The following is a 20,252-nucleotide window of genomic DNA, read 5'->3' on the forward strand; positions in this document are numbered from 1 at the left end:
TAACGAAAATCTTTTTTCTTTTTTCTATTTGACTTATTTATGAATTTTAATCAAGAAAACGTGATAATAAGTTCGATAGCAACCAGTTCAGGTCCCCGAAACAGCCCATTTCAGGCCGCGTATATATGGAAATACTACTTCAATACGTCCCAGCCTCGTCTTTTTTTAACGTCCTCGTTAAAAAAAGACATCCTAACCTGAACTAACTTAACCTAACAATAAACACCACGCGTAAATATAAGTCCAGAAATGCGCTGCAAGTCGTCTGGACTGGGCGCGAAAACAACATAGAATTCGATTAGCTGCTAAGTGTCCCGCATGCTATCACCAGCTGTCACTGACATACGTATGAAGTCCCGCGGATTTTATTGGAACTAAATGACAAGTCATAATAATTATATGCGGATACTGCGACATCAGCGCCGTGCTTGCGGGACGTCCTGAAGCGCTATTACATCTTTCAAACGCGATGCGTCAAAGTTTGAACCGACGCAATTTAGGAAAAATCTACCTTATTATTATTGTACTGTGATCGTTATTTGTAAAATCATACAATACATATACACAATTCTTTATACACAATATAATTATTATGACTTATTGTGGACTTTTCGGTAGACCTACAAAAAAGGAACAATTCAACCATACGTTGTTTTGTTATATCTCAATGGGCCCAGGCAGCGTTTTCGCCGAAAGCTCCAAGTCGGCTATATTTGTAACGATAATTATGTTTGACATTCATCATCATTTTTGAACCATTTTATACAAAAAAAAAATACTTGTATAAATTATATACCCTAAAGCACGCCCATGAATCACTCTACTCATTGGTGAAAACCGTATGAAAATCCGTTCAGTAGTTTTTTAGTTAGCCGCATGTTCACTGATGCGATTAATGCCTGTTAGAATTTTACAAAATAACAAATACGGAAATTACGGAAGGTACTTTAGTGCAAAGTACATACAAAAAAATACAAAAAGTAAAAACAACTAAAACATGCACTTGGGTTTGAACCGTGAAACTTAAGAATGGCGGCGACTGCTTTACCAAATGCGCCATTTAGAAGTTACAAGTAGACTTCAAATTATGCATCTCTTTTAATAGCTAACCTAGTTCGCATGTGTGTGTGACAGCTTCGTGTTTGTACACAAATTGAAATGACACCAACTTTTGATGCAATGTTTTAATATGATATCTGCAGTAAATACTTCAAAATTGTAGCTTAACTTAAAGATAATGTATGTAAGATTTCGCCACCTAACATTTCACTGGGTCAGAACTCTACACTAAACGAATAAATGGAAAAAAATACGAAAACTGCAGAAGTAACGCCATCTGCTGACGCAGCGTTACCTAGCTGACTGAAACGCATCACCTTAATGTAACCACACAGTAAGACAGAATGGATATTAGAGTGAGACATGGAACTTAAACCGGTGCTTCATTATAGGACAGTCACGTCTGTTCGCACCACGTTTAGGAAACTGTTGGCGCTAGTCCGCTCCCGGAGAAGTAAGGAGGCGGTTTTCTTCCTCACGATAGCATTAAGCCATCGGTAAACAGTACGCCTCTGGAAACATGCCAGATGCATTGCAGTGTTGTGGCAGCCGCAACTACATCCTGAACGTGTTATTATACTGAACACGAAGAGCGTTGATTACCCTCACGGGTACCTGTAACATAACATAGCAAATACCCCTAGTATAGGTGTATAACCTATACGATCTACGTTTTATTATAATACATAAATTGTCTTAGAACTCACACATTTTTTGATCAACTCCACAACTCCTGCGTCTCTTGAGAATAGCTAACCCATAGATTATTTCTCTTGGTGTAATCCATGCGAAATATACTCGCTAGTATGCATCTCTCTTCATGTAAAATGTTTACTACGTTGTTCACATCGTACTGGTTAGTCAGATCATAGTCGTTGCTGTACTGCGTACCGGCATCTCAGTGGCATCCAGTGTTGGTTCAGTGAAGATTTCCTCACTATAGTACCGACAGAATGTGTAACATGACGATTGTAAGCCATTAGCTGAACCCTCGGTCCTTAGTGGCATATTTTCCAAGTATCGTAACAAAATGTGGTCGCTTCCAGGAAGCAATGCCGCGCAGACGCGTACTTCCTGCCGTCGCAGCGCTGCAAGCCGGCGCTGTTCGGCGTGCCGCTGCTGGTGGCGCTGCAGGAGGGGCTGAGCGGGCGGGCGCTGTACGCGCGCGTCTGGGCGCAGGTGGCGCGGCTGCTGAGTGCGCGCCCGCCCGCCTCCGACCTGCACAACCACGCCACCGACTGGTGAGACCCTACACGTTGACGTTATCGCACACGCGCAGCTGTGTGTGTGACGTAAACTAAAGTAACACCGAGAGGGCTGAGGTAACTCTAGCTCAGCCGCTGGTGGGGAGCCGAGAGTTACCGTTCTATATGTAGTATTATTCCTAGAAACCCCATATGGAAGCAATTCATCTAAAAATTAATATTGCAATTTGCGCACATAAAAATAAGTGTGCAATGTGTAACAAAAAGCTTGGTGAGGTGTGGGTAGTTAGTTCATCTTGCAAAGCATATACCTCTGATTACTCCAAGTATGTTATGTTATACATTTGAGAGAAAATAACAAATCTTAATGTAACATAACAACCTTATCAATACGTCCCTTTGCTGGGCACATGCCTCCCCTCAGTTAACGAAGCATTAAACCATCCGGAAATCTACTCGAACACACGTAAATGTCAAAGCCTTTTCGAGTTTTAGTTAACTGAACAACTAAGATTTCTTTTCTTTACGAGTTCGAATCCTTGTTTGGATAATAGATAATTGATGTCACGTGGTTTCCAGGATATGTGTTCGGTAAGCAATAGGCTCGCCCCTTATTACGTGGGATAGATATAGCTCGTGAAGAGTGGGTGTATATACTATAGAACTCCGCGACCCCTGCGGAATGGTTGGAATATGTCATGTCGTCGCTGATGGCGCGAATTGACGCATCGGCATTTTTTGCCGAAACCGATTTGCACCTTTTGCAATTGTCAATACTTTATAGACGCAAATCACTCGAGCAAAAAATGTCCGATCCGTCAGCCAGCAAAGTGAGGGTCGCGTGCGCGGTGTGTTGCAGCGACGACAGCCTGGGCTACGAGTACCCGTTCACGCTGCGGCTGGTGGCGGGCGGCGGCGCCTGGTGCGCCGCGTGCGGCTGGCCGGCGCTGTGCCGCGGCTGCGCGCTGCCCGCCGACACAGCGCCGCTCGTGCACGGAGTGCACGCCGCTGGTACGCTTTGGAACCCTTCACTTCATTGTCCGTTCGACTCTGCATTCCTATACAAGTCCATTATCACTTTTGTTATATTTTTATTGGAATATAAACATATACGAGAGCCGTCATGACACTCGTGACCCCGTTGGCAGAACGCTCGACTCTGACTGTGAAATCGCAGGTTCGAAACCCAGACCGGGCCTAAACTAATGATTCGCCAATTTGTTTTTCATGTTTGGATCATAAAGCATTATCATAAGATCAGCGGTGAAGGAAAACACCGTGAGGAAGCTCACATTTCCGAGAATTACGCTTCCGAAGTATGTGACCTAACCGTATTGAGCTGGTACTGCTGCTGTAGAGTAGGTTACACATCTCAAAGCCCACAATTTCTGAGCTTGACAAGTCAATTTCTTGGATATCGTTCACACCTTTAACTATTTTCTCGTGTTATGAGATCAATGACCTTATCGACCATAGTGTCAAGGTTACTATTGTGCACCAAAGACTCCTGGGTTAGCTATTTCAACCTCAGAAAAAAAAACAAAGTATAACATTTGGAGTGTCCCCGCAGGCTCGTCCCCGCGGCCCCGCCAGCGGTGCAGCGTGAGCCGCAGCCCGACGGCGGGCGGCAGCTCCCCCGGCGGCCCCGCCGGGCTGCAGCGGCAGGCCAGCGCGCGGCTGCACGACATAGACCACGACACCGACGACGTATGTATACATTTCTTTTGACGTGGCCGAATCACTTACACTGTTTGAGCGTAATAAAGTAACAGACGAGAGTTACGTTCGCAATCTTTGACCCAGTCAAACCTTCAAACTGGACATGTCAAATCTTCAGATCAGCTAAGCGGACCCCGTGAGAAACGGGATAACGCTAGCTTTGGTTTTTACCCAGTCATTACCTCATTAATATACATGGATTGTGTCCTACCACCAGGAATCACCAGGCGTCCTGCGCCGGCTAGACATAGACGTGCTGCGGCAAATGTACCGGCGAGTGCAGTCTTCCGTGCTGATAGCCATAGACTGGGACCCCACCGCGCTGCATCTGCGCTACCAGTCCACACGGGAGAAGGTAGGCTGAGTTAAAACTCGTTTATTTCCAAGTATGATCATTACAACTGGACATTGGCATTGAGCGGAACGCAAGAGGGAAACCACTGCCCTATTTTTCCCTAAAACACACATGCTACACTGACAAGAGCGTGGCTCTTAAATTAATGTTGATGATCATCAAAATATACGTTCATATTGGGTTTTGTAGGTATTCCCGTCGCGGGTTGGAAGGTCAGACAGGCAGACACTTTTATAAAAAAAAAACCTGTCAAATCTTCAGGTTCACAAAAATCACTTTGTGAACCCTGGCTTGGTTATGACATTACAGGCTGATAACTCTAGTGTCCGAAAGTAAGATGATCCGTGCCTCCGAAAGGCACGTTAAGCCATTGGTCCCGGACTACTTACTAATGTAAGTAACTAGTCGTTACATGAGCCATGTCAGGGGCTTTTTGCGGCTCAATAGTAAACCTGACACCAGGGTTGATGAGATCGGTCAGCCACCTCACAACCCACACGGTAGAAGAAAGACTAATGCCGGTCCAGCGGATGGACAGCGTTACTAGAATGTTTATATTATGATGTTTGCAGGCGTGGGTTGAACACTCGAGCGTGTCAGCGATGGCCGCGGAGGCTTCAGCAGCGGTGGACCTGAACAGCTGTTTGGCAGCGTTTACTTCGGAAGAGAGACTGGAGGAGCGCTACCATTGTGCCACGTGCCGCTCGGCGCAGCCCGCCACTAAGAAGCTGCAGATATGGCGAGCGCCGCCCATACTGGTACGTACGAGGGATTTGCCAGCCAGAAGATGATGAACGCATCGCGCGAGAGAGCGAGATGCTCTATTTTTTTTTTTTTTTTTTTATTGGGTGCCGACCTCATTCCCTCTTGGTCTTACTTCAGTCTAAAATGGCTGTGTAAGCTGCTAAGGAGTGAGATGGAGAGCGCGCGGACTGTGTCTCGCTTTTACTAGGTGGCACACTGTAACAATGACATTTTGGCAAGCAACGTATGCTAATGTGTTCTATCGCTTACAAAAGCCTCCTCTGGTTCCAATCCTTTTTATCCCCAGCAATGTGCTCGCGGTCTTTACAGAAGCATCCAGGTCCTGCAATAACGCTTATATAGTTCGTCCACGGCACCACTAACACTAACTTTACCCACAGATAATTCACCTGAAGCGGTTCCAGTATGTGAACAACAAGTGGATTAAGTCGCAGAAGGTGGTGAACTTCCCGTTCACGGATTTCGACCCCACGGCGTACCTTGCAGCCGTACCGCAGGAGACGATCCTGCGGTACAGGGAGCTGTGCAGCCAGCGGCGGCGGTCTAGCATGTGGCTTGACGATGCTATGAGAGGTTAGTGCTAGCGTTTCGTCATTATCAATCAGCCCGCGTCATCCCACTGCTAGTTATAGGCCTCCTGTATTTTGCACCACCCTTTCCAGCTAGAGTTTGATTTTGAATCTCAGCCATGATACATACTGAGACGGTAGTAATTTACTATTAATAAGTGAGGATTTTTACACAGGACTAAATAGAATTATGACTGTCAATAAGAAACTGTGTTAGTTTTTTTTCTAGCCTATTGTATCGCATTGCTGGGCAAAGGCCACTCCCTTGCTTTTCCATCACTTTCTGTCTCTTCACTTTTCGTCAAAAGCGTCCAGGTCATCTCGAACGCTTCCTAGGCCGGCCCCTCTATCCTGGAGGTGTCCCGGGAGGTTGAAACGGGAAGAAATCTGTCATAAGACCTGTCGTGCTGTATGGTTCCGAATGTTGGGCGACAAAGGAGACGGATGAAAGAAGAGTATAATGTGGCAGAGATGCGAATGTTAAGATGGATGTGTGGTGTGACCAGAATGGACAAGATTAGGAATTAATATTATAAGAGGAAGTCTGAAAGTAACGTCGGTCCCTGAGAAATTTAGGAGTAACAGGAAAGGCATATAACGAGGAAACTTATGAGTATGAATGTGGATGGTTATAGGGGTAGGCGACGATCCAAAAAAGTGTGGATGGATTGTGTAAAGAAGGATATGTGTGTGAAAGGTGTGAGTACAGAGATGACGACTGACAGAAATGACTGGAAGAGGAATACATGTACGGTCACGAGCATTAATATGTATACACTTTGGTACCATGTCACATTAACTTTTTTGACAAATTGAACTGTGAGTCTCACTAAATGTCAAATATGTTAGTGTGACAGAGTCCTAAAGTGGGTACATTATATTGCTCATGACTGTAGTGCCGAGCCCACCTAGAGTAGGATAAGAGCAGTCGAGGATGGATGATGGGTGGATATCTGCAAATATGAGCAGTCCGTTTCTATTGATTGCGTCACAGAAACGATATCGGAGAGCGAGAGCGAGGACGAGGCGCTGCCTCCGGCGGGCGCCCCCCCGGGCCGCGCGGGCCGCCGCGCCTCGCTGGCCCGCGGGGCGCGGCCGCGGCTGGAGTCCAGCTCGCTGCACTGCACGCCCGTCACCGACGACAACCTGCAGGACCACCACCAGCACCGCCTGCTGCCAGAGGTCGACGTGTTCGACCTCAAGGTACGACCGAAACATAACTATACCCCCATGTTCAATAACGGTCACTCTCCGCGTCATTTGGTATCGGGCATCCCCTCTGGGTCTCAAATGGCCGTAAGCCGCTATGGAGTAAAGGAGCGCGAGTGGACTGTATCTACTTCGCACTTGAGCGTTACACGGCACACGATCAGAATAAGATTTTTGAATGAAATGTCCGGGGTGTGGTAATAGCCTATTCCAATGAGATACTTTTTACGACTTGACTATGTAATTTCACAGTTATGACATAACATATACTCACAAATATATTCCCAATGATCAAGCTAGTCAGAGCTACATTCATAGTAAAATGGACTAAGTATCCGCATTTCAGAGAACTGTCTGTTAGACCTTTATTTAATTGATTTTTTGTATACATTTAACGATGCCTTCTTCATTTACCTCGAACTTCCTCATTAAGGAGTAAGAGTTCAAGCGCAGACTATCCTGTCCCGCGTAGCGCGTTAAGGTGATTCGTTTTCCATACAAAAGTTGATGCAGTGCTACAGGAAAACGGATAGAGGAATATTGTTATAAAACCGATAAATAGTAATATTTTGGTGTATTATTTTCGCAAACTAACAAAAATTTAGGGTCCGAATACGAGAAGTACCATATTTCAGACCCTCAATTTTGATCAATTCTACATTTGTAGTGGTGCAGATTACAGTGTATTTGCTGAGCGTGTAGAGGTGTCAATGTTAGTTTGTGTGCGTGATAGTTTTTTTTTTCTAAAGGCTTTGACTACTTGACAAGTGTAATAGAATGTCAGTGACAATTTATAAAGAGATTTTGTATGAAGAGAATAAATATAAATAAAAAACTAAAAATACTACAATCTGAGAAAAGGAATATTGGAAAAATATTTTTGTAATAACGTATCTTATTTAAACATTTTTAAATAATGGGTAAATACCGTGTTTTAAAAGAGGACATATATTATAATAAAAAATCAATACATAAAATGAAATGGCTGTATGGGCATAGTTCCCTGTGCCTTACCCTTCGGGGAAAACCAAATCAAAAAAGAAGTTGTTGCATTTGCCGGCCTAAATAGTAGTCATTTATAATTAATTGTTTTTCCATCCAACATACAGATTTATTTATATTCTCTTTGCCGCGGACTTTTTGGTGGGACCGGGAACGGGAAGGTTGCTTTCTTCATTGAATAATCTAAATAATCAATACGAAGTGGTGTTTTGTGGTTAATGATCACATTAGTCGGAAAACATTCCCGATAGTATTATTAAATCGGAATCTTCAATAAACAAAGTGTACCTATCTATTTTCGCTTTGCGCCAACAAGCCGCTTACTTCGTTTGGGGTTCGGAGTAGGAGTCTGCTCCGAGGGTGGGAGCTTAGGTTTCATCATTTCATTAATCATCATCAAGAAAAAAAAACACAAGACATGGCTGTATGTTCATAGTTCCCTTTGCCTTGCCCTTTGGGAAAAAAAATAAGAAAAATTTTGAAATTCTTATGTATAATAATAATAAACAAACATCACAGACATCATGACAGATCTAAAACTAAATAAAATATTTTTTCTATTTTCTATTTGACTTATTTATGAATTTTAATCAAGAAAACGTGATAATAAGTTCGACAGCAACCAGTTCAGGTCCCCGAAACAGCCCATTTCAGGAATCAGAATCAGAATCAGAATCATTTATTCAACGTAATTATCATGGATAAACTTGTTGAAGGTCAATGTAACATTTTTGAATTTACGTCATTTCGCAAGGTGTTATGGCTGAGGAGAAGAAATGACAAGAAACTGCAACAGCAACACATCTTTTAAATCAATGAGGGTACATTACAAGTTATTTAATAACTAGAGGAACACATTCAATACCAGACATTTTTATCATTTAGGTAATCATTAATCTTATAATAGGCTTTTTTACATAAAGTAAGCTTCACGTGAGCTTTAAATTTGTTCTCTGACAAATTTAAAATATTATCTTGTATTTTATTGTAAAAACGTATACATAACCCCAAAAAAGATGAATTTAATTTACTTAATCTAGAATTTTGAACAACAATTTTATTTTTATTCCTTGTATTGTAAGTATGCCTTTCACAGTTTCTCGGAAGGAGAGATACATTTTTACGCACATACATAATGTTTTCATAAATATATTGACTTGCGACCGTCAGTATATTTATTTCTTTAAACAGCTCCCTTAAAGAGTCCCGACAACGCAGATTATAAATAGCGCGAACTGCCCTTTTTTGAATAATGAAAATAGTTTCTACATCAGCGGCTCGACCCCACAATAAAATACCGTAAGACATTATGCTGTGGAAGTAGCTGAAGTAGACAAGTCTAGCAGTGGGTACATCTGTGAGTTGTCGGATTCTTCTGACGGCATATGCTGCTGAACTTAGCTTGCCCGCTAGTGATACAATATGTGGGCCCCATTGAAGTTTTGAATCTACAGTAATTCCTAAGAAAACGGTGCGTTCAACAAAATCTAGTTTCTCGTCGTTAATTTTAATGTTATTATTTACTTTCTTTACGTTTGGTAGAACAAATTTAATACACTTCGTTTTCTTAGCATTTAGAACTAGGTTATTTACTGTAAACCAGCTTAGAACCTGCGACACAGCGCTGTTTGCTTCGTCAAGTTCCTCTAACTTTCTATCGATTTTAAATATAAGAGAAGTATCATCCGCGAACAGTACAATGTCAGCTTGGTTCTGTACTACATAAGGTAAATCATTTATATACACTAAAAAAAGGAACGGCCCCAAAATGGATCCTTGAGGAACTCCTATTTGAACATGAGAGCCCGAAGAAGTCGTACTATTGATTTGTACCTTTTGTATCCTATCACCTAGATATGAATTTAACAAACTGAGAGCTCCATTATTTAATCCATAGTGCCTCAATTTCAAAAGCAAGGTCTCGTGATCCACGCAGTCGAATGCCTTAGACAAGTCACAGAATACTCCTACGGCATTCTGCGACTTCTCCCAAGCATCGAAAATGTGTCGAACAAATGTGACACTCGCGTCTGTTGTAGACCGACCCTTAGTAAAACCAAACTGCTGGCTGTGAAGTAAGTTATTTAAATTAAAATGACATAGCAGTTGGTCGAGAATAATTTTCTCGAAAATTTTACTAAGTACTGGTAGAATAGAAACCGGTCTATAATTCGTGGGGTCTGATTTTGTGCCCGATTTAAAAAGAGGTATAACTTTACTGATTTTCATTAAATTTGGAAAAGTGCTATTTTCAACACTCATATTAAAAATGTAAGCTAGATATGGTGCTAAGATATCAATAACAGAGCTCATCAATTTGACAGACAATCCCCATAAATCTTTCGAGGTTTTAAGTTTCAGCTGTTTGAATACTTTAACAATACTACTCGGATCAACGCGTTTAAAATCAAATAATTCAGTGCAAGCAGTAACATTACTTTTCAACAATATATCAGCTTGAACAGGAGAGGACCTGAGAGATTCTGTAGTTTTTACAGGGATGTTCGTAAAGAATTTATCAAAAACTTCAGCTACATCTTTATCTTGTTTAACTAACCCAGTGCTCGATTCTATATTATATTCTAATTCACGCGGTTTCGAAGCCTTTGTTTCGCTATTTATTACTTGCCAAACTGCCTTTATTTTATTATCCGCGGTCTTTATTTTACTACTAATATGCATCTGTTTGGCTGTATAACACACTCTTCGAAATATTTTAGAATAATTTTTGACGTAGCTTTTAAAACTATCAGTGTGTGTATACGTTTTTTCCTCATATAAAGAATAAAGAGTATTTCTACTTTTGCGAATGCCTACGGTAGCCCAGTCACTGAACTTGAATGATTGACTGTTGGTAACTACCTTTTGAGGAAAATTATTTTCAAATTCTTTATGGATAATAGTAAAGAAATCCCTGTAAAAATCGTCAGGATTGTCTGTATCAAAGTTTGGACAAGGTAAGTTACTTATAAGACTATTTCGATATTTCTCTATCCGAGTATCAGTAATGGGTCGTGTACGAAATTTAATTTTCTGAACATTTTTAAGTACTGGAAAACTGACCAGCTGCCCACTGTGATCTGACTTAAAACAGTTAAGGATACTGTTGTCTTGAAAGTCACAATTGCAAAAAACGTTATCTAAACATGAGGCAGTTGTTTCTGTAATTCTAGTTGGCTCCATAAATATATTAACAAGGTTAAAAGATGTAAACAAACTTAGAAATCTAGTTGTAATTGAATCTACTTCATATAAATCAACGTTAAAATCTCCACACACTATAATGGCTTTATTACTTTTAGATATGACCTTCAGTACATTTTCCATCACTGATTCAAAAACTGTGAAGTTAGCACTGTATGGGGGTCTGTATACGGCTACAACAATATGTTTCTCTGTTTCTATACATGAAATCTCCATAGTGCCCTCTATCGAAAGTCCAGTAATATCTTTGCGTTCTTTATATTTTAAACTATTTCTGATAAAAATAAGGGAGCCACCACGTAATTTGATCTTTCGACAGAAAGCGCTAGCGAAATGATAATTTTTAAAACCGAATAACAATTCATAATCCTTCAACCAATGCTCTGTAATACATAAAATGTCAATAAAAAATGTCTCTAAAAATAATTCTACGTCTAATTCTTTGCCAGAGAAGCCTTGAATATTTTGGTGAACTAGTTTTAATATTCCAAGCTTCTCTTTTGTCTTATTGTCTAGTTTAAAGATGAAGTACCATTCGTGGTACATGGCTGACTACCGTCAATAAAAAGTTTTGTACTGTAAAAGACAGTACAGTCAATAAGTTTACTGCCTGGTCTGGCAGAAGTGTCTGTAATATAAAAAACTAGTACTGAACATATAATTTTTTTAAAGTACTTAGATAGATATATTCTATCTGTCGTTATTATACAATTTCGAATAAACTTATTCAAATCTAAATAAATAATATTACTATGATGACAGGTTCTGTTATAAAGGTGTTGGTTGAGAGAAAATATATAATTATTTTCCTCACTAGCTAATGTATTTGAGTATGGAAAAGAACAAATAATTAAGTTTCCACACTCAACAGTCATTAGTGACCTATGATACCTAGTCAATTGCTCTTTTGTGAGCCCTGTACTATTGCCTACTAAAAGAATAACGGTAGTGTTTGCATCATATTTACACTGGAATAATTTTGTGATGATTTGCGAATATGACGCGCCAGGCATGCACACCGGGCCCGTATATATGGAAAATACTACTTCAATACGTCCCAGCCTCGTTTTTTTTTAACGTCCTCGTTATAAAAAGACGTCCTAACCTGAACTAACTAATCTAACAATAAACACCACGCGTAAATATATGTCCAGAAATGCGCTGTGAGTCGTCTGGACTGGGCGCGAAAACAACATAGAATTCGATTAGGTGCTAAGTGTCCCGCATGCTATCACCAGCTGTCACTGACATACGTATGAAGTCCCGCGGATTTTATTGGAACTAAATGACAAGTCATAATAATTATATGCGGATACTGCGACATCAGCGCCGTGCTTGCGGGACGTCCTGAAGCGCTATTACATCTTTCAAACGCGATGCGACAAAGTTTGAACCTACGCAATTTAGGAAAAATCTACCTTATTATTACTGTACTGTGACCGTTATTTGTAAAATCATACAATACATATACACAATTCTTTATACACAATATAATTATTATGACATATTGTGGACTTTTCGGTATACCTACAAAAAAGGAACAATTCAACCATACGTTGTTTTGTTATATCTCAATGGGCTCAGGCAGCGTTTTCGCCGAAAGCTCCAAGTCGGCTATATTTGTAACGATAATTATGTTTGACATTCATCATCATTTTTGAACCATTTTATACAAAAAAAATACTTGTATAAATTATAAACCCTAAAGCACGCCCATGAATCACTCTACTCATTGGTGAAAACCGTATGAAAATCGGTTCAGTAGTTTTTTAGTTAGCCGCATGTTCACTGATGCGATTAATGCCTGTTAGAATTTTACAAAATAAAAAATACGGAAATTACGGAAGGTACTTTAGTGCAAAGTACATTATTGTATAATTATAATATTATTGGTAAAAGTGATACTTTTTGAAAATTCCGTAACAAATAGACGGGTTCGCCAAATTCAATTGTAAAAAAAAATACAAAAAGTAAAAACAATTAAAACATGCACTTGGGTTTGAACCGTGAAACTTAAGAATGGCGGCGACTGCTTTACCAAATGCGCCATTTAGAAGTTAGAAGTAGACTTCAAATTATGCATCTCTTTTAATAGCTAACCTAGTTCGCATGTGTGTGTGACAGCTTCGTGTTTGTACACAAATTGAAATGACACCAACTTTTGATGCAATGTTTTAATATGATATCTGCAGTAAATACTTTAAAATTGTAGCTTAACTTAAAGATAATGTATGTAAGATTTCGCCACCTAACATTTCACTGGGTCAGAACTCAACACTAAACGAATAAATGGAAAAAAAATACGAAAACTGCAGAAGTAACGCCATCTGCTGACGCAGCGTTACCTAGCTGACTGAAATGCATCACCTTAAACACAAATAGACGATCGAACCTGTGCGGTCCGCACCACAAACACGTTAATGCAGTGCAGTCGTTAACGCCACGCGATCAAACCGCACCACGACCTGTCCAGTCGTTGCCGGGCTAGCGGTGTGTAAACACGTCATACAATATGTCTCCATTAGACGTGCCTCCTCCGCACCGATTCGATCGTCTGTTACCACTATTAGCTGCACAAGGTAACAACTAAATTTTTTAATAGTGTTCGGCTGTGCCATTACATACAGGGTGTTAGAGCGAGTCGAGTTAAACAAAAGACACGTCTTTTGTTCAGCAAAGTACCTTAAATTACTAACAAATATGAATACACTTTGGTAGCATGTCACATTAACTTTTTTGACAAATTGAATTGTAAGTCTCACTAAATCGTCCCTTAGCTTACAACACCGCTCAAGTCGAAAATTGGCGGTTTTTACATATTAATGCCATTGGATGAAGAAAATAAAGGTTAAAATAAAGTAAATCGTCAAAATAAGTATAAATAATTATTTATTAACCGCTAACTAGAGTATGTATTAAGTAGCAATAAAAAAATCTACAGATATTTTAAATAAGACATTTTATTTCGTCTCCTATAAAGTTGCTAAAAATGACTTAAGCGGTGTTGTAAGCTAAGGGATGAAATGTCAAATATGTTAGTGCGACAGAGTCCTAAAGTGGGCACATTATGGGCACATAATGGGGGATGATTCAGAAGATGATTCTGAATTGATATCAAGTGTGATTTTGTGTGCCCTTAGTACCGTCTGTACGGCGTGGTGTCGCACTCGGGCCAGCTGTCGGGCGGGCACTACGTGGCGTACGCGCGCAACCCGTCGGGCGCGTGGCTGTGCTACAACGACTCGTCGTGCCGCGAGCTGCCCGCCGCCACCATCGACCCCGCCTCCGCCTACCTGCTGTTCTACGAGCGCCAGGGGCTGGACTACGAGGCCTACCTGCCCGATATCAGAGGTCACCACCCTTTGTTATTTCAAATCAACATACATAGCCTATAAACGTCCCACTGGCGGGCCTAACGACCTCCGTGGTCCAAAGGTTGAGCGACTCACGATCCGGAGGTCCCGGGTTCGAATCCCGGTGGGGACACATCACAAACATTACTTTGTGAACCCTAGTTTGTTTGGGATATCTGATTATTGTAATATTCCTTTAATTATTATTTTTCACTATATGTCGAAAATCCTTTTTTAATTATGAATCTTTTGTTTATGTGTTTTTATTAGTGTGATAATAGGCTGTCAAATCGGTTACTTTTTACTAAAAGCAACCTGTGACGACATAGAAAAACGTATTATTTCATTTTTCTTTATTAAAATTCATAAATACGTTAAATAGAAAACGTTTTTTGTTACCTTTAGATCTGTCTTTAGTTAGTGATCAGAATTTCATAATTTATTTTTAACCTAGGACACTACCCAATGCCCGCGTAAAATCACTCTCTACCAAAAGTCATAAACCATAGACATAAACCACCTTTTTGTAACATTTTCTCTTTTAGTATTAGTTTTATTTTAATGTAAACTGATTACTGTACATGTACGTATCTTTTATTTTTATTTTTGGTTTTCTGTTTTCATTGTGTATAATTTTATGTTGTTGTAGTCCCCTTACAGGGTTCCAGTTTGTACTTTCCTCTACTTTTAAGACCTCTGTAAAAACACCAGGAATGCAATAAATATCTTATCTTATCTCTTCTTCTATCGTGTGGGTTGTGAGGTGGATTACTGGCCTCAGCAACCCTGGTGTCAGGGTTATTATTGAGCCGCCAAATGCCCCTGACATCTATCTATTTATCTTATGTGAACAATGAAAATTAAATAAACGTGTGTTTACTTGTAGGTAAGGAACCGGTGGAAACAAACCCGCATCCCGACGAGAATGATCTAAGGAAGATGTGCCGGTTGATGTGAACTAAACGAGTGGTGCTCAAGTGAGATAACATAGAGTATTTGTAAATGGGGTATAGGTTGATGCATCCGATATAAAAAATCTTATTTATTTATTTATTAAACACACATAACAAGTATGAAGAGCCGTGGTAGCCGAGTTGGAAGAACGCAGTGGGAACTGGCAGGTCGCAGGTTCGAAGCCACGGGCCTAAACCAATGATTTACGAATTCATGTTTGGATCATAAATGACTGTCACGTGCTCGGCGGTGAAAGAAAACATCGCGTGGAAACCCACGTTCCCGAGAAATGCGTTTCGGGGTTATGCGATTTAACCTGTATGGTTTTCTCTTCGGGTTGGAAGGTCAGAGCAGTGACGGCCCTAGGGCAGTGCGAGGTGTGCCACCGCACCGGGCGCCGAAATAGATGGGGAGCCAAATTCAACCAACACTTGTTCACCTTGGCCGCAAGCTGGCCAGCTGCTGGCCGTAAACAACATTTTTTATTGTAAAGGGCTGAGGGGTGCCATCTTGAGGTCTTGCACCCCCTAAATATTTTACTAGGGCCGCCACTGGGACAGACAAGCAGTCGCTCATGTAAAAAACCAGACCTGCCAAATATTCAGGTTAGGTAAGCGGATCCCGGGAAAGCGGGATAAGCTAGAGTAAAGATGACATAATAAGTACTGTACAAAGCATTATTTAGAAGCTATCAAAGCAAGGATGCCCCATTTATGAATATTCGTCTCTCGGCTGCAAGTTGTTTTCACGACTTGGCCATCCCACCCCCAAAGGGAGTGAAAAGACTATTTAAAGAATCATGTCGTATGTAAACGTTAGAGTGACTAACTGGACACTGTTTAGATAGGCACAGCAAGAAGGTATAACGATAAATACTGAAAATTATCCAAAATATTCCATTTCACATTTATATTTTCGCAATAGGTCTTAAAATTGTTGGTTCTGTGATTTAATGACTATTGCATTTACAGATGTAAATCTTTTATGAAAATATAAAAGGTTAAACATCAAAAACAAATGAAATTGAACTCTCAATTTTGTGTATATGGTGCACTATTTATGTGAAAAATCCCGTAGCTAAGGACGCTTTCAAATATTGTATCTTCGGATTAATGTAAATCAAATTACTGATATTTTATTATGAAAAGACATCGATGTAGATGTCAAAATCTTATTGTAACGACCTTCGGACATGACGCTACGCAAGTTTGATACCTGACTGTTAAATTTCAAACTTTATATCAATCAATCAATATTATTTATTGCACATATAACAAAACAATACAAAAAAGAACGCTTTATTGCACATGTAAACACGACACTAAAAACAATAACAAAAGTGACAAGGAGAAGCACATAATAGACAGTAACAAAGATAAAGATTTTATCTATCTAACAAACACAAACACCAATATGTAACAACAAAACCAACCAACCTTATGGTGATAAAACTCAATCTAATGGAACGCAAGATGGCGCAATCCAAAAAGAAAGGAAAATAATAAACGCCTAAACATACCAACATAAACATAATATACCATAACTATACATGTATATAAATTATACATCGGCGTCTTATAGTGATAACTACGCAAGCTCATAACATAACATAACATAACAAATACTTTATTGCATAAACAGGAAAAAACAAAACAAAAGAGAAATAGAATTAGTACAATAGGCGGTCATTTTTATTTTTAATCACATTCGTGATTTTTATTATCAAACCCTCGTAGTAGAGAAGATTAGTTTTCAATGTTTTTTGTTTTTATAGCACTAACAAAATTAAATCGAAAAAATATATTGTGTTTTCTCTTTGTGAGCTTATCTTCAATTCATACAAACACATAATAAATACGATTAGTTATAATGTAATTATACAACTTCCTCAACGCAAGTGGCGTATACTATATTCGTCGGGTATCATATACTTTCGTAGCGTATGTAAAGGGCCTAATAGTAAAACGTAATGTTTTACAGACCAAACAGTATGCACTATAATCATGATTGCAAAATTCTGTGCAGCAACTTGTTAGAATCAACATGCACCTTCGTTAGAACTACAGTTTGGCAACAAGAATAAATTAATCCTAAAAATATATTTCCTAAGTTTTTTTTTATGATAATTTGATTGAAATCTACATGTAAGTGTAGACATATCGATCTAAGAAATATTAGTACTCAATATTCTCCATATATGGCATCGGCTTAGTCAGCTAATCCATTAAAGGCAATGTATTCAATATATAATTTGTACTATCTTTTTTACTGCTGTCAACAAGCAGTCTAAACAGACGAACAAGCGGCCAGCCGCAAGTCATCTGCTTGTTACATTTAAACGCAAAAAAACATTATCTCTTTTTGCGGTAAAATGTAAAACTATACATATGTATAAACTTATACATCAGAATAACACACAGGCTATAATTTATAAAGATACATAAGCATGTATCATCTAAATCTCTGTCTACACATCCTCACAATCTTTCTGGTTTTAATACTACTTGGATATCTTCTTTTTCTATTAAAATGTCATTAATTACTTCTCTCTCACCTTAATCTTGTTGCGTTCTACATCGAAGTAAGTTTCTTTAAAAAAAAAGAGGTTACTTCTTTTTGCCAAACTGTAATAAATTGATAGAACTGTTTATGTTGTTCCACTTAAGTTATGATAAAGATATAAGCTACATCTGTAGTGAAGATTCCGAATTTAGTTGAAGTTTTGTTGGGTTTGTTTGTTAAATAGTTTGTAATGCATTCCTTTGTTGATGTGTTGGCTTGTTGGTGAAGTGGTATGGAAGCTATGTCAGGTCGCTGCGAGTATGTCATTATTTAATATTCTTCATAACCCATACGTACGAATAACAAATAAGTGTCTACAGTTTAGTACTGCTTGAAGTTATTCTGTAGTCATCAGAAAATATGAATTAGAGAGGAAAAATTGGGACACTTTCGAATAGATTGGAATTCTCTCCCTGCGTCATTATTTATTTACAAATCTCTTTAGTGTTCCAAAAGCTTATTTCCCTTTTTTTTGTTCTTTCAAACCAATTTATACGCTAATATAATAACATAAAGTCAGGTAGAGTATGATATGTTCATGAAATACACGTAGTTAGCATGTAACTTGGTGTAAAAGAACAAACAAGAACTGCAGACTACTTGTGGCGCCTAATTGTTCATGTAATACTAATCGAGACTGATGTGATGTAGTATAATATTGTGATGTGCTATATTTACTCATTGACCTATTTTATATTGTAACTATAAATAGATAAAGCTCAGTTATTTTGTGTCAGTTTAGGATGGGAAAGGTATATTTTTGTGTCAACCCTACTGGCGGGGTTAGGTAGTGTAGCGTAGCGAAGCGAGCAGTGTCGCTTCCAGTATGTGGAAATATTGTGAGTTAGTGATGAAGATAAATTGTATAGTATTTTCACTGTCTGTGAAGCGCAAATGCTAAACGAGATGTGCCTTGTATCGGGATGACGGATGCCCAAACGTGGATTGACACAAAATCACGAGACGTCCATAATATATTCTCTTACAGGCTAGTGATGAACACGCGGCCCTATTTTATATAACTGTTAATATTATTCGCGTAAGTTAGTAATTATTTGTTCATTTAAGAGCTATATAGTGCAAATGTGGCTCTATGCTCAGCCGCTGTGCCACCCCGCTTGGTGAGTTGCGTTAAGTATTAGTAATAATATTGCTTAGAGTAGAATTGATATTACTCGTATGAAGGCAGCCATACACACCTCACTACAGAACACGCGAGTTATACAAGATATAGTTAATACAAAGTAGTCATACTGTGAAACTCAAATAGCTGTAAGTACGTCGTATGGCTACAGTCGTGCGTGAGCGCAGGGAACTCGTGTCAACTGCGTGTGTCGTAGCCATGCTACATTCTTTACATTTTGTTGAAACTGTGTTATGTGCCATTGGTTTTTGGTAACTAATGAACAACTTATACACGGCTGCTTACGTTGCAAAACTTAAGTTTTTTTGATTATATTTCTAGTGTAAAACTGCTTGTTTCTTTTGCAATTTAAGCATCCCAGTGCTCTGCCTACCCTTGATAGGCGGAGGCGATAAGTTTTCTTGTTGCGTTACAATAGATTGATACCAAAGTGTGTGTATAAATTATGATGTTATTTTCAAAGATTCGGTTAGTAAGTAGTTGAATTAGATTATGTTTGGAATTGTACTGAGTACACGGCGGCGGCGACGCTGCTTGTACGTTAACAAACGCAAATACATTCACACATGTAAACTATTTTAATATATCCCTGTGCAATAAACTTCTTTTTTTATCGAATTTGATGATTTATTTTTTAAAACCTTTATTATAATAAGGAGGACGCGCAGGACCGATCGTCGTGGAGATCCTTGGGGGAGGCCTATGCCCAGCAGTGGGCGTCGTACGGCTGATGATGATGATTATAATAAGTTATTAGTACGAATTATTATTGCATAACAGCTTTTCGAATGAATAAAAATCAATATCGAATCAATCTTCATCTTAATTATTTACTTTAAATATTACTAATTGTACCCAAAAACTTTTTGCAATTAGTGCGTTATATTATTACAAATAAAGGAATTCATGCATGTAATATTGCAGATAGTGTAAAAAAATAATCATCCGAATGAATTATTTCGACGAAATACTGTCATCGAATGATTACTTTCGATCGTTAATTTCCGGAACAGTTCAACCTCTACTGGTTCGTTAAAACTTTGGTTAAAAGGGGCCGACGTATTTCTCTCTTCTTATCTAATCTGTTTTTTTTTTAATTGAAATGAAGTGTAAATTGTAGTGAATATAGGGGGGGTTAAATTTAAAATAAAC

The 20,252-nt window shown here is 39.1% G+C and overlaps 1 protein-coding gene across 4 annotated transcripts in view; it reads left to right on the forward strand.

Moving 5' to 3' along the window:
* The window catches only part of LOC126375856 (ubiquitin carboxyl-terminal hydrolase 32), a 51,726-nt gene extending 32,008 nt beyond the window's left edge, over positions 1–19,718 (forward strand). For 3 of the 4 annotated variants that reach the window (XM_050022908.1, XM_050022911.1, XM_050022910.1), the window contains exons 23-31: positions 2,106–2,300; positions 3,124–3,275; positions 3,835–3,971; positions 4,201–4,338; positions 4,911–5,096; positions 5,484–5,676; positions 6,667–6,875; positions 14,228–14,438; positions 15,327–19,718. In XM_050022908.1, coding sequence (XP_049878865.1) covers positions 2,106–2,300; positions 3,124–3,275; positions 3,835–3,971; positions 4,201–4,338; positions 4,911–5,096; positions 5,484–5,676; positions 6,667–6,875; positions 14,228–14,438; positions 15,327–15,397 — 1,492 coding nt within the window. In that variant the 3' untranslated portion in view covers positions 15,398–19,718. The remainder of the gene's footprint in view (positions 1–2,105; positions 2,301–3,123; positions 3,276–3,834; positions 3,972–4,200; positions 4,339–4,910; positions 5,097–5,483; positions 5,677–6,666; positions 6,876–14,227; positions 14,439–15,326) is intronic. The other variant, XM_050022909.1, reaches the window with a different exon arrangement.
* Positions 19,719–20,252: the final 534 nt, after the last annotated feature.

The sequence above is a fragment of the Pectinophora gossypiella genome, chromosome 20 (assembly GCF_024362695.1).
Source record: "Pectinophora gossypiella chromosome 20, ilPecGoss1.1, whole genome shotgun sequence".
Classification (NCBI taxonomy): Eukaryota; Metazoa; Arthropoda; class Insecta; order Lepidoptera; family Gelechiidae; genus Pectinophora; species Pectinophora gossypiella.